Source organism: Micropterus dolomieu, linkage group LG01 (assembly GCF_021292245.1).
Source record: "Micropterus dolomieu isolate WLL.071019.BEF.003 ecotype Adirondacks linkage group LG01, ASM2129224v1, whole genome shotgun sequence".
NCBI lineage: Eukaryota > Metazoa > Chordata > Actinopteri > Centrarchiformes > Centrarchidae > Micropterus > Micropterus dolomieu.
In genome coordinates, this window is record NC_060150.1 from 24850057 (window position 1) to 24875449 (window position 25393).

The window sequence follows — 25393 nt, forward strand, 5'->3', positions numbered from 1 at the left end:
CCCTGCTATTTTGCAAGTTCTCCCACTTAGAAATCATGGAGGGGTCTGAAATTGTCATCGTAGGTGCATGTCCACTGTGAGAGACATAATCTAAAAAAAAATATCCAGAAATCACAATGTATGATTTTTTAACTATTTATTTGTATGATACAGCTGCAAATAAGTATTTGAACACCTGTCTATCAGCTAGAATTCTGACTCTCAATGACCTGTTAGTCTGCCTTCAAAATGTCCACCTCCACTCCATTTATTATCCTAAATTAGATGCACCTGTTTGAGGTCGTTAGCTGCATAAAGACACCTGTCCACCCCATACAATCAGTAAGAATCCAACTACTAACATGGCCAAGACCAAAGAGCTGTCCAAAGACACTAGAGACAAAATTGTACACCTCCGCAAGGCTGGAAAGGGCTACGGGGAAATTGCCAAGCAGCTTGGTGAAAAAAGGTCCACTGTTGGAGCAATCATTAGAAAATGGAAGAAGCTAAACATGACTGTCAATCTCCCTCGGACTTTTTCCGGTTTGCATCAATCTATTTTTTGGAGCTTTTAAGAGTGAAATAGGCGCACAGAAGATCGCTGCATCTAATGTTACAGAAACGAATCACACAGTCGCTACTCACTGCCTGTCTAGTATTTTTAGCTATGCATTATAAATAGTACGTTCATCTACACTTTTAGCAAACAAACTTTTGGACAAACAGGATTTTCACATTGAAAAAAATATCTTCAAAATTTAATACCTTGTTTAATGGCGATTAAGACTTTTTAATGGCCTTAATTTTGATTTATCACCTTTTAAGACATTTTAAGACCCCGTGGACACCCTGTACACTACACGAGCTGACAGCGGCTCTGTCACCCAAAGCTGGTCTCCAAACCATGTTTTGTCAGGAAAACACATGTGAAATGTGAAACAGGAAATGACACAAACCTAAACATAAAACAGCTGTTTGTTATTATAACGATAGCACTTATAAAGACAAAAAATCTGTGAAAGAATGGATTAGCACATGCAGGTAGCAGGGATCATCTGAGCTACAGAGAGAGCTGGAGGTGAGTAAAAAGTGCTTTGCGGTGAAAAAGTAGCTGCCTGCTCTCATTGGCTGGATGTGGATGTCGAGTCAACCGACTCCTCCAGATATTTGGCTGACGTGGGTGATGTGTCAGAAATGTGTCGGGGAGCCGTTTTAATACGTCGTTGTTGAGTTCACAACTAACGACTGGCGACCGCAGACTGACCACAGATTTACCCCCGATCACATCCTGAAGGTTGCCGAGCGGCAAATCAGGCTAAAAATCGTTTAGTGTGAACTAGGATTTAATCATAAAGGATGATCAGAAAACACTCATTGTGTTATGGTTTTGGAAGGATGCCATCACCAAAGCTCATAGTGGTCATTTTGGATGGTCATATTGTGGTTTAAGTTTGAGATTTCTGTGCAAGCAGTTTTTTTTTGTTTACCTGATGATGAAATGTAGTTTAATGAAAGCGGTAGAAAAAGCAGATGAGTTTCTTACATGCTATTTCTATCTAGCCTGCGTTTCCTGAAGCACATCTCCTTTCATGTTTGGAACCTGATTTCAGTCAGCCATTGATTTTGGAAGAGCAGTTCAAAAATACTGATAGCTCTTTAGAAAATAAATAATTCCCTGTATTTCCTTTTAAGCCATGGTAAGAATGCAATATTCATAACTGGTCTCTCTTTTCTGTCCAAAAAATGAAATAGTAAGAAAGAAATCTGTTTTGTAACCAGAGATACAAAAATTATTTCCCTGCAGCACACACTAATCTCTAAGCTTTAGACTGTACAAACCCACTGCATCCAAAGGTTAAAGCCAGAATGATGAAGCGTCTAGTTCTCTTAGAAAGCTAAGATATAAGAAATATCTGAAAAGGGAAATAACACTGCACTCAAAATAAAAAAGGCTGTGAGGGACAAGAATAGAGAAACCAAGAGAAGGAAAAAGCAGCAGCAGTCAGACATTAGATAAGAGGTTTAGTTGAGGTTGGTTAAAAGAAGAAAGAGAAACCCAAAAGCCAGGTAAGTGTGTTTTATATATCAGTTTATTAGCAGAAGGTGCAGTCTGACAACAGAGAGAGGCACGTCTATAAGAAGGACACTGAGATAAAATATCTTTGGGAACAAACACATAAAAGAGGTGGAATCTAAATTTTGTGGCACACATACAGAATGATATGTATATGCTTCTAACAGTTAAATATAAATAAATACTTTATAATGCAGGGTGAAATACTGTTGTGGTGTATGTAGCTGACATTGTGTTTGAAGTGTGTCAGTTTAGAAATCACACACTTTGACATTTAATTCTGTTAGGCCAATGACTCATTAGATCATTAAAGAAAATAACCTTTTATGGCAAGCCACAGAACATTACTAGGTCTCGGTCAAAATTTCTTCTAAAAGGGTCAGTTCAACCAACTTACACAAGAAAAAAAAAAACATAATTCCTTCCCGATCTAAACATGCAGAAAGTTAAATGGCTAACTGGGCATTTTAACGATACATTCTGATAAGTTAGTTTTCAATGAATGAAAACATTTGATTGACTTACTGAATGTATTGCCTATACAATAAATCACAGCTACAGGGACAACAAATACATAGCATTATTAGTAAGTAAACAGACATAAGTAAGATTTCAAAAAATGATTCAAGGGCAGGTCAGAGATTATTGGGATATTTCTTATATTGTTTACATTAATGATTGTCTACTGAAAGACTGGCTTTAGTACTTCACTCCTCTGACTATCAGATTAAAGATATATTGAAAATAGTGAAAAGCAGAGAGAGTCCAGGTTTAACAGTTCAGAGACTTAAAAAAAAAGATTTCTGGGGGCATTTGTTACCTTTATTTGATAGTGACAGGTGAAGAGGTAGACAGAAAATGGGGAGAGAGAGCGGTATAACACACAACAGTGATCAATGGCTGGAACCAAACTGGCGACTGGTGAGACTGTTACGACCATGTGGCATGCGCTGTAACTATCCAGCTACCAAGGCCCTCCAGCTCAGACACTTTCAAGCGAGGTCATCAAAGAGGGCCGATGTGTTACAAGCATTTCATTAAAATAAAATAAAAAGACAAAAATACAAATAGTCCATTACTGGGTTAATATGGGAGTGTGTTTCTTTGTGTGTGTGCACATGTGTGCTGCTTTCTGGGTGTTGACAGATCCAGCTTGCAGCGTTGGCAACTCAGTCTGAAAGCTTTCAGACAGGAGGACAAGGGCTGGCTGCTGGATGGTGTCTGTGCCAGTGTGTATGTGAGGACATGAACTTATGAACTTCCTGTCTGTTTCAGCATGATAGGGATACAGAGAGAAAGAAACTAGAGAGATGTGAATTATTCAAGTTATTTGCTTATGCCACAGTAGGCTTTTAATTATGTAAAGTTGAATTGAATTTTTAAGTATTTTTGTTAAAATTGGAAAAATACACTTGATTTACAAATAATAAGAAATAATAAAGAAACAGACAAGGAGAAAACATTTCATTGGTCACAGTGGAAATAAATAATAGTGGTAATTGTGGTCCAAGAAGAACTACAGACAAAACAAAAAGCTACCTGAATTTCAAATTTGGCGGTGTGTTAGGACTGTGCGATATATCCCAATAACGATATATATGCCAGAATAGAACATTTTTAGTTAATTCAATGAAATATGGCATTTCCAACTGGAACTCGGGATATTTATCTGCATTATAAAGGTGGGGTAAATCCAACACCTTGAAAAATACCATGATAGAGTGAACAATGACACAGCAAGTAATGTAACTAATGTTAGCTAGGTTGTGGATTAGCAAACTGACGCTTCTTTCTGCTGCAAAGCTATCACGAGAGGACGAGACGGTCCCAGAGAAACACAGCAGCTCCAGACAGCAACACTCACTGCTCTCCTGCTGCTACAGCTAACACCACAACAACAGCATGTCTTGGTGAACTAGAAAGTAAGCTGTATGTCCCTGGGCAAGACATTTAACGTTACCTGACTGATACACATCATGGCTGGAACTGCTGGATAGTGTTTTGTGGCTCGCCCAATATATTTAATGCAATTTGTTCTCCGCAACACCGGCACATGTGGAAGAACGGACCACGGTGAAGAAAGTTGTATATTTATTTTATCTAGGACATTCAATAGATGTCGAATACCAAAGTAAAACTAACTTCACCGCGGTGCATAGCGCCGTTCCCTCACCAAAATATTACGGTAAAGTGTGGAATTTCCGACAAAAGGATATAAACTATAGAGCATAATTGTCAACGATAGATGTTTTTCTATCGTCAAACGACAGATATCGTCATATCGCACAGCCCTACCGTGTGGATGTCCAAAAACAGTGGTGTGTCAAAGATATCCAGTTCGCCCAGAGTGAATCATGCGGCGCAGCATAACATGGCTTCGTGTGCATGTTCGTGTGTGTACATATATGGTTGTGTGTGAATTCTGTCACATGCCATAGTGAGTGAGTGAGTGAGTGAGTGAGTGAGTGAGTGAGTGAGTGAGTGTGTGTGTGTGTGTGTGTGTGTTGCACAAGGAGAGGGGAGAGGTGCACGAAAGCACAGCTGATTAATAGTCGGCTGGCGATGGAGGCAGGTTCTAGTCCTCTGAAGCACGGGCATTGGGAAAGTAGGAGAGAAGAGAAATAATGGGGAGAAAAGGGAAGTACAGTAAAAAAAAAAATGGCGATGACAGCAATCAAAAGGAAGGGGAAAAAAGAGGAAAAAAGTTTTAAAAGTGCATCAACAGAAAGAGAAATTAAGAGGAAAAAAGAAATAAGAGCATGAATATAATTATGCAGAGGGACAAGAAGAAAAAAATAGAATGAAGGGAAGAGATAAGGGGGGAAAGGGAAGAAATCAGGTTAGTAAAGCTGTCACAAAATCAACTGAAACTCATCTAACCAATGTCAAATACTTGACTTACATGAGAAAAAGAAGATTTATCTTATTCCGAGGGCTATACACCAGAAATGAATAATGCTCTTCATATACTTATGTGCCATGCAGACACGTGTCATGCATTGGTGGCATGCAGTGTCTCACCACATACAGTACACACTCACACATACACACATCTGCATTTGCTCTGTCAGGATTCAGCTTGCGCTCTCAATTCTCTGACCCAGTTACTACTTATACCGCCTGTGTGCTCTCCCTGGGGTCTGCTGCAATAACAGTGATGAATGAATCCAATGCTCCTCGACAAGGCCAGATGCTCTTTCTACTAAAGTAGGCCCACTGGGGGAAAAAAATTATCACACCTCACACTGTACTCCTCTATTACTGTCGATCTAATGACCGTTATAGTGTTAGAAACGAGAGACAGACTTTAACCAAAACTTAAGCATCCTTCCAACAGTTTTTCTCTTTATTAGAAATACACACATGCACAAATTCATGCAAACAGCCAGACAGCTAAGCAGTGAACATGCCGACACAGATGTCTGATTTACATGCTGATCCCTCCTTCCACTGTCACCAACATCCATCTAAACGAGGCTTCAATGGAACATACACAGTACATAAAATACGGCAGTGAGCAGGTTTGACAGCTCTATTCTTCCCAAAGTTCACTAGTGTGTAAAATAGAGATATAGCTTCACCAAGTGCAGCACCTTAGCAGACAATTATTACATTATGTATTTAATAAAGAAATGAGTGAGAGACCAGTTACTCCGTCACCATGGTAACATGACACCTCATTAATGTCATCATCACTGCCTTTTCTCTAATCTTAACCAAGCAGGAAGTCATCTCAATCAACAAATATAGCTGCAATGATCGTGGATCCGAGCAAGTCGTGAAAAATACATCATTTGACATTTTCAGAGGAGAAGACAAGACACCGATGACTTCAGAGATTAAAGTGATTAAAGAATTTGGACTTGAAGCCAACCTTTTTTAAAGATAATTGAGGAAACGCAAACTTGATTATTACAGCGTCACCTTGAGGTCAGAGAGGATAAGTATATGTACCCGACTACTGGGTGAAATGTTCAACCCACCAGCAAAATTGCGTGTTTCCAGGTTTTAAGGTTTTTGCTGCACAAACACTTATTAGCACAGAAAAATAATAAGAAAGTGTCACGGGATCCAAGTACAATAGGAAAACTTTGACTCACTATGATCTGAACACACCCATAGTTGGCAAGTCAGACTTGGTCACCTGGGGATTTGAACCCTGGAACTTCAGTTCCCTAGAGTAGATGACCAACTGACTGAGCTACTGGTGAGAAATTGTTTCCACACACCTTCTCACAAGTTGAGGCAGTGACTACACATGTGCCAGACTCGGATATTTTTGTCAGTTTAAACTTAAAACACTTACAGTCAATATGTTGGTGAGAAAATTCTGGGAAAAAATATCATTCTGCTAGTTTTGGGTGTGTTTTCAATTATTTTGATGTCATTTGATCCAACACTGAGCAATCAATAAAATGTTGTGCATACTGTACAAGTTACAGCAAGATACTGAATATCACTGTTTGACTGATTTAAAAACTTTTGAAACACCTGCAGTGTTTCCCCTTCCATTGTTTAGTGGGGGTGGTACTTAAGTACAATCAATACATTGAAAATACATAGTTATTCTTATTCTATTATGAAGTACTGATTTATGTTAAAAAATCATTCAAACTTCAAAGACAAAAATTCATTATTTATGTAATGCTGTTAGTGTTTCATAGGTCTGTGTGTTATGATTGACAATGTGTGCTTTCTGAGTGAGAGTTGTTGCCAGTGTTATGGTATTGTATGGTTTTGTAGGTGAGATTAACGGTTCGTTGATAATGCAGATGTATGAAGAGTGGCTTCAGTTTTGACCATTGCATGTTAGCAATTGAAAAAAAACTGTTAATGTTTAATGTTCCCTAGGAAATTCCTATTTAGCATTAATATTATATCTTATCCTCTTCAGCTCAACTACTCAGACTGAAAAAAAGAAAGAGCCACAGCCTTGTACTCTGAGAGCAATCAGAGCAGTTCACATCCTGCTCTGAAAGGCAACTAATAATACTAAGGGCACACTCAAACACACACAATCGAGCTGAGGGGAAGAACAAGAAGAAAGCAAACCAAGGTCGAAAGACAAGAAAAGACAGGTCTGGATGAGGATGACCTTGTGGCCTTAGCAGACTGATTAACGGCAGAGGGAATTGTGGGATATTTCTTACCAGGCTTTTGCACCCCATGAGCTTCCTGCTCTCCATTCTCCAACGTAGTACCCATGTCTGCACACACATACACACACACACACAAAAACAAGCAAACGCATTACTTCCATCTGAGTGCTAATGACTTGACGGGCCAAAAAAATCAAACTGCATCATATTGGTTTGTACAGCAGAAATATGACAGACTGAGCCTGGTATTAAATGGAAACCACTGACCCAGACTTTTAAGGCTTTTTAAAGGGCACCTCACTGTAGTCGCTGAGCAGTAGGTGTGTGTGTGTCGTCTGCCTGTGAATGTGCCTGTTAAAAGCACACAGGCCTGTTGTGGTCACGCTGGGGCAAGCAGAGGACAGCACATATTGACTGGTGTCAGTGTGAGATGCTGAAGGAGGTGATACTGTGTGACATCAGACTGATGAATCACTGCACATTACTGACTCAAACGAACACATTTATAGACATGCACATACACCACAAAGATTTTGGTAAATTGACTGCTTCGCAATTTGTTCCTCATTCACCCATACACTCTCCACACACAGATGGCAGTGAGCTACCATACCAGATGCTGGTCTAACCATTGGAAGCCATTTGGGCTTTGCTGTCTTTCTCAAATACACTTCAACAAGCCAGGGACTGAACCACTAACCCTACAATTAGTGGACAACCTGATCTACCTCTACTGGTGAGCCACAAAGGGGCCTAAATCTTTTTTTCTTATCCATTTACTTTTAATGGACACGTGTAATACATTTTACACTTTGTGAATATAATCCAATTAATCTGATTTCCATACTGTATAGACACCTTATTTTGAAAACCAAATGTTGTCACATGTGTATCCTCACGCTAAATTCATCAAGTCCGACCCAGTTTAAATAATGTTGTATGTGGTTCTCGTATCGCGTAAAATGAAGACTTCACAGCCTCTCTTCAGGTAGGACTCCCATACTTCAACACCTGTCTTTGTAAAGAGAGAAACTGTCAGGATAAAGTCTCTAACCTGCCTGTCAGCTCGCACTGGTCCATTTCAGTGGATTTACCATAAAGGCTTGAATACATGTGCACTCCAAATGTAGGTGCGGCTAGCTTAATCGCCTTCTCAGAAACGAGTGACAGGAACACTCAAAAGTGGTTCAGACCGTTTGTTGCCTTTTCTAAGAAGTCAGCCACAGATGGAGTGGATGTGCTAGGAGACAATTCAGCAGAACGGTGTCTGCAAACAGCAAGTTTTGCGTCTTTCTCAGACACTTTAAAAGGTTTCCACACTGCCGACATGTCAAAATGTAACGTTAATTGTTTGGTAAATTTTAGGCCAAACACCGAAAGTGCTTTTTTTGCTATTTTCGGCAAATTAATTTCGGGGGCTGAACATTCTGTGCATCCCTAATTGCTGACATCCATGTTTGCTTGATAGCAGTCTTATTCCTTACTGGAAAAGTACAGTCAAAAAAAAAAACGAGAAGAAAAAAAAATCTGCAGACATGAAGAAAAAAAAGGAATGTCTGATAAGTTCCATCTGACCAAAATGATGCACTTTTACTGAGCTACTTACCAGTGAGTGCATCCGTGTGCGCAACTCATGGGTAGCTATAATCACCAGGTATGTCTGCTCCTAGTGTGGTAAAGTATGTGGACACATAGTGATGCAAAACTAATTTCTTCTTTCTCTAAAATAATTAATATAGTGAGCAAAGTGATTCTACTGATCTATGAAAAAAGCCTCTCTTGTTCTTTATTGCTTGTTACTTTATTGTAAACTCTGTACTTTGTGAGCCAATTGATCAGTCATTAACCTGCTATGGAGAAGTTTAGCCGTGCAGCATATGCTACCATGGTGATCTAACCAGGTTAAAAGTGAGCAGGCTTTGTACAAACAAAGCTACTATGCCTAAAGACAGCTGGTAAACCAACTAATCCTACTTTGTGATACAAGTCACAGGACCATTTCTCTCTTTCACACACACAAACTAATAAAAATGCCATTCTGCAGTCAATACATGCGTATGTACAGTACACACACACAACCTGTAGGCATGCAAACACCTAAAAGCACATGCAAAAACACACATACACACAAGGTATGACTATTATGTGTACAGACTCATCAAACACACATCGGTCAGTACGGGGGCACATTACGTGTGCATCAGGGCACCTAACCAACAACTCTGGTGAAAAAAAAACAAACTGTGCTTCCTCCATCTAGCTCTCCTGCTGACAGAGGACAATACTTTGTGGACTGCCTCGCCCTGCTGTTTGGCACTCGATGCGTCAGCATATCTGCGTTGGTCTAAATGCACACAGCATGCCACAGTTGATCACTGGCAACACCGCCCTGCAGCCGTCTGTCAGTGACTTCAGTCATTTCTCCTCTGTGGAACCAGATGAACACTAAGAAAAGACAATGTGTACCTGTGTGTATTTAAGTTTATTTACAGCACGTGTACCTGTGTTTATCTATTATCTTTATTTATCTATTTTTCAGGTCTTCACAAGTTAGCCACACTAAAAGCAAGCATTTGGTATCCCATACTCATGGGAATAACCAAGTAACGTCATGCGTAAAATAAAGGCTCATGACCTTAATCCCCCCATTACATGCCAGGGACTTTTTATGTTTTTAGGAGTCCTTAAAAGCGTCTCTAAAGCCCAAGTGCAGCATTTGCACTGTTAAGCACCTATTGTGTCTGAAAGTTTTTTTCTTCTCTCAAGTTGACTCAACAACAACCAGTTATGGGAAAGAAAGAAGTGCAAGGAATCTTGGGAGTTTCAGGCTTCCGCAGCAAAGAAGCCCAGGGACGAGTATTAGTGCAGGAAACTTTCCAGGTCCTTTTGGATCAGCCAGAGCAAGCTGGTGTACCACTATCCACACTCACAGTACCCTGTGGCTCCAGCAGCATCACTTACCCTCACACACCAAGTGGCCTCCAGTATGTAAGGTAAGACAATTAATGTGTTAAAGGCAGGATACCGACACTACCCGCATCATGCGGAGATATGCCTATTCTACTTTTACTTAAGGCAGACTACTTGCTGTATGGTAACTGATTTATGTTTGGCATTCTTTAGTGTTCAGTTAGAGATCATCTAACTGAGCATCTAACTAACATGGCATTTGCATCCACCTAAAGTTTCAAGCACAGTCCTCACATCTTCAACCAAGTTTTAAAGGATGATTTAGATGAAGCAAGCAAATGAATCTCTAAAACATGTCATGTTTTTCAAAATGATCTGTTCTGATTGTGGAGAAGTACCCTAAATGACTCCATTGTTGTGCTGCAAACACAAAGCAGACAAACTTCAGGTTTGCTTTACATGGATTACCTCAGGGGGAAGCAGTTTTAACACCATTAAGGAGCTGCTTCAGTAGCCTGTGCACTTGCAGTACCAAATTATGATTATCCCACAGGAGCAACCAAGCTACAGGAGTGTTAACCCAGGAGACAGTAGGAAGTCGAAAGTAGCCTCTTTCATATTATTCATCAGTAGAGAAAGGGTTTCCCACTTGTTACTAGGTGTTATCAGTCTGATGTATAAAAATTCTTCATGTAACCTTAATCTGCGATTCTATTGTCACACAAATTAACTAATCTTGTTTCTTTTTGTTCTCACAGTACAGTATCACCAAGCGTGCACTCTTTTGTTACAATTTCCTGATGTAAACATGAAGGAACAACACCAAACTCCAGCTGATTTTGTTCCACTTCCAGATTAAAGTGAGTGTTATGATTGTGAATAATTGTGCTCCAGACTCAGATGTGGAAGTAAAGCTTCTGATTCAAGCCGATCTAATGCTTTTTGTCTATTGTTTTTGTTATAGGGGACCTACCACAAAGCAGGATGTACAATAATTCAGGCTACAGATGCAGGTCAAATGATTCTGACTGATTCTAAATATTTACACAGTCGTTACAGTCATTAGACTGAACGACCATCGTTGGTATCTTCACCTGAGGCCAATAGGTTACGTTTGTTGAGTTTCCTGGGAAGTGATGAAAGGACAGCATTGTAAGTGGGGGATAAGTGGTGGCGTAGACCCCCTCCTCTGTTCAATGACGGCTTCTCGACCCGGGAATAGATGGCCTCCTTGACACCTCTTTCAAACCATCCATCTTCTCTGTCTAAAATGTGCACCTGGTGGTCCTCAAACGAGTGTCCTCTGTCCTTCAGATGCAAGTAGACTGCAGAGTCTTGACCTGAGGAGTTGAGCCATGCGTTTGTGTAGTGGTTGTTTAGTCTCCCCAATATACAGGTCTGTGCATTCCTCACTGCATTGGACCGCATACACTAGATTGCTTTTCTTGTGTTTGGGTGTGCGGTCTTTGGGGTGTACCAGCATCTGTCTTAGTGTGTTCTTGGGTTTAAAAAACACAGGGATGTTGTGTTTGTTGAAAATCCTCCTGAGTTTCTGTGATACTCCAGACATGTATGGAATCACAATGTTGTTGCGTTTGACCTTCTTTTCAAACGCAACAACATACTTACAATGCTGTCCTTTCATCACTTCCCAGGAAACTCAACAAACGTAACCTATTGGCCTTAGGTGAAGATACCAACGATGGTCGTTCAGTCTTGGCCTCGAGTAGTCCTAATGACTGTAACGACTGTCGTTACAGCAACCAGGAGACTAACGAACCAGCAGGATCGACGATCCTGGCAAACGACCCCACTGAGGTTAAATAGCTGAGTTTCCCTGCCAGTCAGTCAGAACTGAAGAAGTCCTTTGGATGAGGGACGAAACATCTTCCAGTATCTTCAACCAAGTCCAGTTGCCCTTGACTTTAACCTTCATTGAATAATAATCAAAGTAGCCCCAATCACTTCTCCTTTCCGGAAAACATTCATGACTTGCTAACCCTCCTGTTTTTCACTGCCCTCTCCCGGTTTCCTCCCGGCTCACAGCAGTTTAATGTTACGGTAGGTGGGTGTTACTGGCTACGCTACTGACAAAAGTGATTGTAGATTTATTTCTGAAACAATGTTGCAGTTCTAGCGAACGGTCCCACCATTTCTCCCTAGTTCATCAGTTCTTAATATTCTCTAAAATCACTTACAGCAGCTAATGCTGCCCGTTTAGCCACAAAGCTAATGCCATGTTTGTCAGGAGCTCTAACGGTAATAAACCACTAAACTATAGTTTCTGATGTATTCTAAATATATCTGCGAGCCGACTTTTATAGTCGGCGTGACGGAAATGATCAACAACAACAACATAACACGGCTTCCTGCCAGGCAAAGTTATCTAGCTCCTCTTTGTGTGACACTGTAGATGTGAAACAGCTGTTGTTGTAGTTATAGTTAAATGAAATCTCAAAGTTGCAGGTCCTCGTTGTAGACAGTCATGTAGTATTAGATGCATTCAACTAGGGCTGAAACGATTCATCTATTAAATTGATTTATTTGATTACTAAAAAGCTTTGACGCAAATTCTTTGCATCGATGCTTGACCCCAAAATGTAGTGGAGTAGATATACAAAGTAGCATAAACTAAACTAAAGTATGCTAACTATATAGCGCACTGTTTCACACAGACATTTATTACTGTCACACTTCGCACTTACGCTGTGTGAACACAACGTGTTTATGATGGCGCTGTTTGCAAAGTGGAGGAAGAGAGAGAAAATAGTGAGGCACGAAGAAGAAAGTGTCCAGAGTATGGGATTATTTCAAGCTAAAGGAAAACAATAACTCTGTAATGTCACAGTCTGTGCAACATAAAACAAAACTTATGTGGGCTTCCACAACAGCATGACGGCACCTGATCAGAAAGTTATGCTGTAGATTTCATATCATGACTGGTGTAAAGAGTGGGGTATAGTTTGTCATTCAACTGCATTATTCTCTACAGTATGATAATATATATATAATAATATATAACATACATGACACTAGCCAGTAATGGTTTAAGATGAGATCTGCTGTCATTCAGGATGATTTATTATTAGCATTCTCATGAAACCTGCCTGATGTGAACCATGCTTCAAACAAAAGAGCTCTCAGAAGAAGTAAGATTAAGAATTGTTGACTTACATGAAGCTGGAAAGTCCAGCTGAGTGTGTTCTACAAAAAAGCCTCAAGAACCATTAAGGTCCATCTAGAAATGTTTTCTGCCATTTTGAAAAACACATTTTTAAAATCTTCTCCTAGACCGTAGGTCTGAATGCCACCAAATTTTCACTGGCTTATCATTGGACCAAGCTGATCAAAAGTTATCCAAAGCTTGTCGGTATCTCACTTAGTCTTCAAAATATTGACCAATGAACTTCAAAAGGGGAGTGGTTCTGGAATTAAATGGACATAAATCAGCAACCATTTGGCCAACCATCACAGATCTACTACGAGGTGGCACTAAAAATGCAAGAAATGGGCGTGGAATAACACAAAATAGACTATATAATCAGATGTTAAGAACTATAAATGCAAAAATGCAAAAAAACTGTATGACATAAGGCAAATCAGGCTACAAATTAGATAATGTTTGCCCGATCAAGACAAATTTCCAGGATATGTCCACATAAGGACCTCACGCATACACTGAAAGTTTCTTTCAAATCAACCACAAGGGAGCACTACAAATGCGAGAAATGGGCGTGGCATAACACAAATCCTACTATTAATCACAAATAGTGTGACCAGTCATAACAAAACTCCCAGGATTTTAACAGGAGGCTCATGGAGCTTGTGATTGACGAGCAGATCTGCCACAGAAGGATGACAACAGAATGAATTTGTAACTGCATGACAGTTTTAAACGATGCAGTGTATAATTAACTTACATTTTGCAATTTTGATTTGAAAACGATTAATCGTTCAGCCCTAGTTGGTACATCGCACCATATTCCTGAAATAAGTCATTCTGACATGGCCTTTTATAGCACACAAATGAGACTGAGCCAGGAATTACAAAGCGGTCACCATCACCATGGCAACCTTTGATTTCAGGGGGATCACACAGCTGATCGAGATGAGCTAATTAGGTCAATTTGACACAACCAGGTAGGCCTCACACTTCACACATCTTCACAGTGGTGGAATGTAATGTACGTTTACTCAAGTACTGTACAATTTAAAGGTACTTGAGTATTTCCCGTTTATGCTACTTTGTACATCTACTCCACTACATTTTGGGGTCAAATATTGTACTTTTTACTCAACTACATTTATTTGACAACAATAGTTACTAGTTATTTTTGTAGATTTAGATCATTAATACAAAATATAAATCAATCATAATATTATGGATTATGGTACCCAGCACTATATATAGTACTTAAATGTAGCCCCATCTTTAGCACCTGCAACATTAGTGATGCTAATACACTAATGCATTACTAACTATAATCCACTGATATTTATTATTGTGAAATGAGCCATTCTGCATAAGGACTTTTACTCGAGCTATGAATCATTCAAATGAATTATTTTTCTAATCGTTCGTGCAATATAAGGGCTATTCAAATCATGGACCTTTAAACTAAGAGTATAGGAAACACAATGTAGGCAGGCACACACACACAAAAACACTGTCATTTTGGTTTCCATCCATTTCTGTTTTCTGTTCTGTTTTTTTTATAAAAGCCCCATAGACTGGCTGTGTCTTAACAAGAACCTCAGGATGATGCTTCATGCTTGTTTATCAAAATAAAAGTTCCAGTAACAGGAAACTTGGGATGACCTACTTTGTAAAAATAAAAGCCTCAGATCAGTATCTTAACTGGAAGTTAGAATAGAATCTAAAGCAAGTGCAGTTGCCTTCCACAGGATGATTGAGAATGTTCACAGATATATTTTCAATGTTTTTAGCAGTACAGACCAAAGGTCCATTCAATTCCACTGTGTTGGGGTGGAAGCATATAAAAAACCTGGACACAAAAAAAACTGTCTGCACGGATCAATATCAAACAGGCTGAGCTTGAAAATATGTTGTGATCTTGTGATTCCATTTCAGTGGGAACTTTTTCCCCAAAGTGCTCCTAAAGCGGGGCAACTTTTTGAGCAATGTTGCTGGGCAATCTTGCTGGTGGCAAGTCCGACTATGTTTTGAACGGATAGCGGTGGTGCAGGGAGGGTGGCGGAGTGGTGGGAGAAGGGGATTACAGCAGTGATCTTTACTCATTACCATTGACAGTAACATTGCCCAGCACCATTGCTCTAAAAGTTGCTCCATGTATCATCAGCTTAAGTCTCTGAGTTAGTTTTTCTTATCTTATTCACTTTTATTATTGTGCTTTTAGTCATGATGAATAATACATTGCCCATGCTTCAGTGGGCTACATGATATCAGTCTCACCTGCCCTGGTGTCGTCGGTGTCCAGCAGGGGAATGTAGTCCGTCTTTCCCACAGTTTCCCCCACCTGATCATCGAAGGCCTCCGCTTCCAGCTGAGCCACAAAGTCCCTTTCCACTAGGCTCTCCGGGCCTGGCTGGGGAACGCTGTCTGTCAGTGCATCGCTCAGACTCAGGTCTAACTCTGCCATGGCTACGCGCACACATACACACACACACACACACAGAGGAATAAACAAGAGAACATGTCATCACCTATATATATACAGATTTATTAAATAAATAGAAAATAAAGAACAACTTGTATGATTTTCATCTTTTTAGATTTAGATTTTTTAAGAAAAAAAATCAAATACATATTTTGTACTGATTATCTTTAAGGCAATTCCACAGAGAGCTAGATGCATGCCCGATATAGCTGAATTATTATTTATGTGCAATATGGCAGACAACCATATCATTATACCGAGATATTTGTGTGTGTATTTTTGTAATGTATTTATGCCTTAAAAACAGGTGGTGTTAACATGCAGGCGACTCGTTCTCATCTGTAAGGACCAATGGACCCCATAGAGTAATTTGTTGTGTGACATTGTGTAACTTAATCTGAACTTATTTTGAAACATGCCTCACCTCCGACCAAGCCAACAAAGATTATTTTGATGAACTATATGACCTGAATTCTGACTTTTAAAAATTGAAGGAAGGCAAATAGTAAACATCACAAAGAGGCGGTCTTGTCTTTTGCACACAAGAAAGTGTCCTCTAAGTCGTGTTCCCAGCTATCAGCCCAAGCCTGAGCTTTAGGTCACCAGTTTTCAGTGTTCAGCCAGCTAATCATCCAGCATGCTAGCCTTCAGCCCATACTGCGGCAGAACAAAGAAACATACACAGATACGCACCCTCATACACACACACAACACACACACACTCCTTGTGTTCTTTAGCTTAATGCATTTAGTTAGATTGTATATTGTGTGTTTTGCTTTTGATTAGCTTTTTAATAAATGCATGTGTATATTAAGTATATGCTTGTGAACCTGCTGAACTCCAAATCCTTGAACCTACTAGCTAGGTAATTTTGGTTGTAGTTACTAATGTAATTATTAATCAGAGTTCCATATTAATAATTAATTTGTTAAATGTAAATGTTCTGTACTTGTTTAGCGCCTTTCCAGTCTTCTGACCACTCAAAGCGATTTTACACTACGTCAAATTTTCCCAGTCATACACTGACGGCAGAGGCTAAGGTGCCAACTGATCATCAGAACAGAAACAAACATTCACACGCATTCACACACCGATGGGCGCATTTTGAGGCTCAGTATCTTGCCCAAGGATACTTCAACATGCAGACCAAGGAAGCCATCCCCTGATCATCTGATAAGTGGATGGCTGCTCTCTCCCTGAGCCACAGCCGCCCTGTGGCTAATTATTTTCTTTAAGGATGGTGCCCCAGGAAGTTTATTGCTTAAATATTGCTTAAAGTTATTATTTATTATTATATTTGATCATCGTGATAACCACAATTTAACTGATTGCTCCTACACAATGGGGTGCCCCTTTAAACCAGGTTTAGAGACTGACCAATATTATCGGCCCGGGCACAATAAAGGTGGCCCGATGACCCAGGGCAAATAAAAAGTAAAGTCGGGACAGTTGAACTAGCTCATTGGCCCAATCGGGCCAGTGCAAAAACATTAGTATTTAAAAAAAAATTAATTAGAAACTCAACATCCTGCAGTTGTTTTGCAGCTCTTGGCGCGCACTGTTGTCCAATCCAGAGTTGTAGTTATGTGGCGAGTGCCTGTCAAATGTTATTTCTCTAATCTCAGCGGCAACCTCTGGGTCTGAAAGTGAAACCATGCAGACGGAACTTAAACCTGCATTCTCTCTAACAGACAACAGGGGGCAGGACCACTGGTTGCAAAAAGAAGTCCAGTTCCATTAGAAATAATGGTAAAATGTTGCTACTTCTCAGCTGAATTATTACCTCAGTAAACGCTTTCCTAATGAATTTATGCTCGCAGTCGCTAGTTTCAAGTATTCTTCAACACAACATGATGTTTTTTTAGTAAATTATGTCCTATTTAGGGGCAAATAGACAATAATGCAGCATATGCTTTTGGGCGGGACTACCTTGTGATTGACAGGTTGCTACCAAGTCAACTACCATGGCACCATTGCTACCATGGCAACAAGTCAATCAAGATAGAGGCGACTAGTATCCGCTGCTCTGTGTCCATTTTTTTTTTTTATTAAATGGCTGTCAGTAGGAGAGAGAGCACATCATGTTTGAGTTGGTTAGTATGTTTTGTTTTAAAAGTAAATTGTTTTGTTAACCTTTTTAATTTTTTTGATTACATTTTAGTGGAGGGCCAGTAAAAATTGTCTTCGGTGGGGCCAGCTGCAGTTTAACGTTGAGCCCTGTCGGCGTGGCAACACCTGTTTGGAATGCTACAAATCCACAACAGAACACAGCAATCAGCTGACATAATCAGCTGCATTTATGTTCAAAGTACTATTTATTACAATAAAAAAAGTTTATTTTTAAACTGCATTTTGTCATGTTTTCTTGATAAGGTCTCATAACTACACATAGCAAATGTTAGGGATAATCTTTGCGCTATCCATTTTTGAAAAGAAGAAAAAGAAAAAATATGGGCCAACTGTGGAAACTTCACACTGGAATTCAAGCAACTTGGATTTTGTCCTCTCGTCTTCTAGACTCTATGACCTTGATTTCCAAATGAAAAGCAAAAATTTATTTTCATCTGATAAGAGGACTATAGACCACTGAGCAACAGTCCAGTTCAGTTTGCTGTCTCATCATAGCCCAGGTAAAGGCTTGTGCAGACTACACGATTTTCAGCGTCGGCCGATGGCTGTGCCGTTCACACTACACAACTTGCCATCTTGTGACAGGAGTCTTGAAGTCAAGGCGTTCACAATACGTGACTGATCGGTGACAGGGGGTCACACACTACACGAGCTGACAGCGACTCTGTCACCCGATGCTGGTCTCCAAACTACGTTTTGTCAAGAAAACAAATGACGCGAACCTACACATGAAACAGCTGTTCTTTGTTATTATAAAGATACCAATTATAAAGACAAAAACATCTGTGTGAAAGAATGGATTAGCACACTCAGGTAAATGTAAATGCTCCGTATTTGTATAGTTCGACCACTCAAAGTGCTTTTACACTACATCTGCATTCACCATTCATACACACATTCATTCACTGAGCCTAAGTGCTCAAACAGAAACTAACATTCACACACTGGCAGAACAGCCACCAGGGGCAATTCGGGGTTCAGTATCTTGCCCAAGGACACTTCGACACGCAGCCTGGAGGAGCCGGGGATTGAACCACCGACCTTCCGATTAATGGACAACCCGCTCTACCTCCTGAGCCACAGCCGCCAAAGCAGGGATTGTCTGTGCTACAGAGAGAGCTGGAAGTGAGTAAAAAGTGTTTTGTGGTGAAAAAGCTGCCGACTCAGCCAGATATTTGAGTAGTTCACACATAACGACTGGCGACCACCGATCAACCGCTGATTTACCCCCGATCATAGCCTGACGTATGCCGAGCTCGCCGAGCAGCAAATCTGGCTAAAAATCGTGTAGTGTGAACTAGGCTTAAGACGCTTCTGACGTTGTCTCTAATTCAGGAGTTGCTTGACAATGGGAAAGTGACACTTGTAGCTCATTTCCTGGACACATCTGTGCCTGGTGGCTCTTGATGCTTTGACTCCAGCCTCAGTCCACTCTGGGAAGCTCCCCCAAGTTCATGAATCTGCTTTGTTTGACAATCCTGTCAAAAGTGCACCTTTTCCTTCCACACTTTAACCTTCCACTCAAATTTCCATAAATATGCTTTGATCAAGCTCTCTGCAAACAGTCAGCCCTTTCAGCAGTGACCTTCTGTGGCTTACCCTCCTGGTGGGAGGTGTCAATGAGTGTCTACTGGGCAACTGTCAAGTCAGAAATCTTCCATAAGATTGTGTTTGTGTGTACTGAACCAGACTGAGATTAAAGGCTCTCCTCAGGTCGATGTTTCTGTATTTTACATTCTTTATTCTAATATTTTTAGATTTTGGATTTGTAAAAGATGAAAAAGATTTGAGATGCACTGTGCAAGCATTACAGGTCCCTGGTTAGTTACAGTGAAAATGTCAATAATTAGTGTCAAGCCAACACTGTTCAACTGAAGTTGTCTGTGGAAACACTTCAAACATAATTCATGACGTTTGATCATGTGAATGTGTCGATTAGCTGAACAAGACAAAAACAGACTGGAAGGAGAGTCCTTCTCTGCACAGCATTCACGCATCCTCTCACTGAAGATTCAGACTGTGCCAAAGCAATAACTAATGCTATTGGAGTGTTTATTGCTGCAGATATGCAACCTCACTTGGTCATACATACATACATACATACATACATGAATTTAAGCATATGGTCAGTGCCTGAGCCATGCTGTAATATCCCTTAAATTGTGCAGGTTAGTCCGTCTGCTGTGCCTGCCCTGTATAAACAAGGTCAAGCTGCAAATGTTCAGGAATTATAAACAGGTCTGAGTGTTTCAATGGAGCATTTCTGACATTTGTGTTATTTATTTTTTCTTATTGACAAATATGCAGTATTTGAGTGCATTATCTGTTACAGTAAGAATTATGTGCAACTGTTGAATGTTTACATTTTTCAAAATCATTGACAAAAAATGTATTTTCTGTTTTTTTTTTACTGAAAACATACGTTACCATGACCCCATAACAGAGGTAAATACCGAACTATGAAGTTTGTGTACCGTTACTCTCTCTCTCTCTCTCTCTCTGTGTTTTGCTCAAATTTAAATTAGCTTTATTGGCATGAATGTATAGCAACAATATTGCCAAAGCTACATATAAAGTACATAAGGACAATTAATTTCATTTCATTAGATAAGGAAATAAAACAGCAAAAGTTGTTTTTGTGTGTGTTAAAACAAAATAAAATAATAAAAAAATATATAAAATATAAAAATTCTGTAAAAATATTTTTAAAAAGTAAATAAGTAAAACAATAAGCATGTGTGTGTTAGAAAATGAAAATATTATATTAAATTAAAATAAATAAAACAGTATGTGTTATATATATATATATATATATATATATATTAAAAATTAAAATAAACTAACTCTCTCTCTCTCTCTCTCCAATATAACTTTTCATTTTTATTGATTTATGGTTGCCAATCTAAAAACAAGGCTATTTTTAAAATGTCAACTTTGGCAAATCGGAAAGGTAGACACAGAGGCAGAGACTGAAGCTCAAGCTGCACACAATGACATCAGAAAAACTAAATTAAAGTCTATTGCATCATAGTGCCTATGAAGTCTTAAATCTGACAAGCACTATGAACAAAATGACAAAATTTATTTGCTTTTGGTGATAAGGAGAAAATCAGATGTTAACTGTACTAGGCTGCAGGTTTGTGTCCTGAGGTGCCATCAAAGTAGCCACTGGAGCATTGACCACGGGACCTGGAAATAAGCCTGTGATGCCATTCATCCTGCTGAGGGGCCCCTGAGAAACACAGCGAATGTCTATCAGCTGCAAGGTCCAAACTCTCTGGTGGGCATTTTGTCAAAATAAAGCTTTCTAAATTGTGAATATAACTTATGTTATACGTCTTTCCACCACAAGGAGGCAAAGTTTCAGATTGGATTGTGCAGTATGAGCAAGGATAAGAAATGAATGACTTTGTGCAACACAGAAGCACAATCTGTACCTAAACAGGGACACAGACACAGACACACACACAGATCCAAGCAGTCATCAGCATGTCGGGGAGATCAGCTGATGAGTCATGTTGTGTCATCTTCTAACTATAACGCCAGCAGCAGCTAGCCTTATTCTGCTGCTCAGACACTGTGTTTATCTCCATCTTTGTAATTCTCCTGTTGTCGTGTACAGTACATTTGACATCTCTGCCTTCTACAAAACATCTGCTGATCCACAAACAGCAGGTTAGGCTTTAAGGACTTGCTCATTGACGATTCAAGAGAACACATTTGCTGCAAAGAGGATCTATCCTTACGCCTTTGAGTTATTACATTTATATAATTATTATAATGATTTCCTTTCTACCTGGCTGTTCTGCAAACCATACTCACATCCACACATAAATGAAGCCTTTGTTCCTTAACTGCAGACTACAAGAGTATATCATGAACCTACAGTAAATATATTTGATTCTAACGTTCATTAAAGCTAATACCTGCACTGAAAAATCTAAAATATTTGTTAAGTGTGTGGACTGTATTCTCATGTTTTCTGTGGTTTTCTGAGGTCAGTCTGTTTCCTAAAGCGTCCTCATTAACTGTAACTCCACAGCCCCATCTGCTGTATCATCGAATCATTACCAAAAGGAGAACAGATGCACAGGTACACAATATTATAGGGCACTACACCTATAGTTTGTTTGCTCTGCTCAAATCAGTTGATCAGTTTGTTAACTTGAGTGTTTTCCCCTTGGTTCGGTTTCTTTTCACACAGAAAACTCCAAGCAAACCAAAATGCACTACTAACCACATGAGAACATTTTAATGCCCAGATAATCAAGAAATTATCTGGGCAATATACCAGGTAAAACTATACCAGAAGAATGCCAAATGCACAATGTCTTGAAAACATTATACTGCTTCACACTTTGCAAAGAAGATGTGCTGCCTTCAGACGACTGAGCGGAACAAGGGAGCTAATATTAAGCAAATCATTCAACATGTTTAATTGACAGCTTTTACATTAGCCCGAATGAACCATACTAACTGGGCAAACAGACCAGGATTTGTTTTAACCCAAACAAAGAAGTTAGGTGTGAAAGTACCCTGAGTGACCTTCTGTTCAGGTTTAATGGGAATTTTAACGCTACAGCATACAATTATATTTTGTGCTTGGGGAAAGCCTTTCTCATGACAATGCCCCAGTGAAACCCTTCAATAACGTTTTTTTATGGACAAATACTATCATATAAACACAGCACGTACAGCAACTACGCTTAGCTCAATAACTGCTCTGGCAAAGCTAACAAAGCTAACCAGTTGGGATTAGCCATCACAAACATGACAACTGTTTGAAACAGAGGGAGCAAATCCCTTGCCAGGTACCAAAATCTGGTGGAAACTTACTGCCAGTCTATCATCAGACTAAATGAGCCCCCAGTGCTTCAGAGACCAGGGTGTGTCACAGGACGACTGCTCTTGACTGCCTCGACCACAAAGCCATGGTGGTCAGAAACACTGCCCCAGTTTCCATATTTAACCCCACATCATCTCTGTGTGTGTGTTTAGTACACAGTGTGTCATCTGTGCCGCCTGCCAAGTTCACTGGGTGATCCACGCCAGCCAGTCTATCAACTGATATGATTTAACTTATGATGACACCTATCACAGCCATTTGAATACTAGGCTATACAAGTTTGCATGTTCCTTTATATCTCCTTCAGCTTCTATTTCTACAGTGGGTCCCCACATGACCACAGGGGAAGAGCCTTTTCATTAGCCTGGGTCCTACAGTGGGATGGATTTAGATCCTGGGATGAGAAAGTCAAACTCAACAGTTTTGTGACCCCAGCGAGACGCCAACTTTTGAGCTGAGCTCCTGTTTTCCACTTCCTGAGCAAAAGATTGGTGTGGCCCCACTGGAGTCAACAAAGGGCTGGCTGTCAAAAAAGCAGAGGTCAAGGTTAAGCCTCTGTTTTCACACACCACTAGTGTATGTAAACAATAAAGCACCGTGACAAGTAGGCACAGCGACGATGAAGCAGCAGAAAGGATTCAAGTCATCTGACAGATCATAAGGCATGAACATACCACAAACTAGGGCCAATATTGCTGTTGGAAGACTTTTGAAAAAGATATTGCATCAGTGGCATACTTGACATTATGCCACTGTATTGAAATATAAACATGAAATTCAAAATTGTTGTTATATAGATCACATATAATTGAACTGTTAATGTAATAACTAACTGCTAAGGCAGGTGGTAGACGGCAGATGGACAACACCTTCTGGATGGCGCAGGAGAAACAAACAAACAGCCAGAGAGAATGGGAAGACAGCAAAACTAAACATGTGTGATGATATGTTTCTATGGCGATGTCGGCTACACTGTTAATAGCTCGCCAGATAGCTCGCTAAACTTATACAGCACAACATACTTTCTATATTGCTTCCATCCAGCTCTTTTTTTGTTGCCTGCAATATGTCCGTTTTTCTTGTAATAGGATTTTAAACTCTGAACATATAATTCTGGCTGTTGTTGTTTTCCCCTTTTGTGAGGGAGCTACACAACATCTGGTAGTAAATTCTGTCGTGAAGGAAATGCACTAAAATGATAACCAGTCTGCCGTCTACTGTCTGCCTAAATCTATGTGAATGCAGAATATTGAGTGAAAGGGCACGAGCTTGGCATGATAAATAGTTCAATTTGATTGTGCTGCAGTTTATTGGTTGGTTGATTGTAGGGGTGTGAATCTTCACGCACGATTTGATTCGATTACGATTATCCTGTCAACAATTTGATTCAATATCTCGATGCACCTGCGATGGACTGGCGACAAGTCCAGGGTGTACCCCGCCTTTCGCTCGATGTCAGCTGGGATTGGCTCCATCCCCCCGCGACCCTGTACGCAGGATAAGCGGTTGACGATGGATGGATGCATCACGATGCGTCACCCCTAGGGGTGGGAATCTCTAGGCACCTCATTACAATTATGAGGGCTACGCTGTGATTGTTAAACCAGTAGGATAAAGATTTATTTTTCTCAGTGTGTGACTACTTGGTACTTTAAAACAATATCAGAATATCAGATATCAGATATCAGAATCCGCTTTATTGCCAGGTATGTGTACACATACCAGGAATTCGACTCAGGATTGTACATTGCTCACAATGTGCTTACTCGTACAAAAATATCATAACACAATAATAAAATAAAATCAGACACAAACTACAGTATAGACAACACCAACATACACACTATGAACAAAACAATATAGACATATTGACAAATAGTGCAGTGATCAGAGTGCAAAGGATGCAGGAAAAAATAAATAAGACCTATGACCTTATGACCTGAGGTAGGTGAATTGGTATACAGTATATACACAATATGACATAGTATGAACAGCACTGAAATAGAGAATGGTGAATAAATAAATGATAAGCAGAAACCAGTAAACAGGTGACTGATTAGAGACAGAGTTACTGGGTTATTGCACAGGAATTGTTCCTGACACTGAGTCAGAAATCAGCTGTTCATCAGGGTGATGGCTTGTGGGAAGAAACTCCTTCTGTGTCTGTTGGTTTTGGCGTACAGTGCTCTGTAGCGCCTACCAGAGGGGAGGAGCTCTAACAGGCTGTGTCCAGGGTGAGATGGATCTGCAGTTTTGTTTCCTGCCCGTTTCCTGACTCTGGAAATGTATAAGTCCTGAATGGAGGGCAGGTTGGCAGATGATCTTTTCTGCAGTCCTGACTGTTCCGTTGTAGTCTGCTCCTGTCCTTTTTGGTGGCAGATCCAAACCAGACAGTGATGGAGGTGCAGAGGACAGATTGGATGATGGCTGTGTAGAACTGGATCAGCAGCTCCTTAGGCAGGTTGAGCTTCCTGACGCAGGAAGTACATCCTCTGCTGGGCCTTCTTGATTGAGGCGTCAGTGTTGGGCTCCCACTTCAGGTCCTGGGATATAGGGGAACCCAGAAACCTGAAGGATTCCACAGCAGACACAGGGCTGTTGAGTATGGTGATGGGGTGCAGAGTGGGGGGGCTCCTCCTGAAGTCCACGGTCATCTCCACAGTTTTGAGCGTGTTAAGCTCCAGGTTGTTCTGACCGCACCAGAGAGCCAGCTGA

General features: G+C 40.1%; 1 protein-coding gene across 1 annotated transcript; it reads right to left on the reverse strand.

Annotated features, from left to right (window-relative positions):
* Window positions 1-2051: 2051 nt before the first annotated feature.
* Window positions 2052-21059, reverse strand: LOC123978742. Its single transcript, XM_046062188.1, has 4 exons — window positions 20959-21059; window positions 15497-15685; window positions 7204-7260; window positions 2052-4636 (listed from the first exon to the last, which is right to left on the reverse strand). The coding sequence occupies exons 1-4, from the start codon at window positions 21047-21049 to the stop codon at window positions 4629-4631; spliced, it is 345 nt and encodes a 114-aa protein (XP_045918144.1). The 5' UTR covers window positions 21050-21059; the 3' UTR covers window positions 2052-4628.
* Between the last annotated feature and the right edge of the window lie 4334 nt (window positions 21060-25393).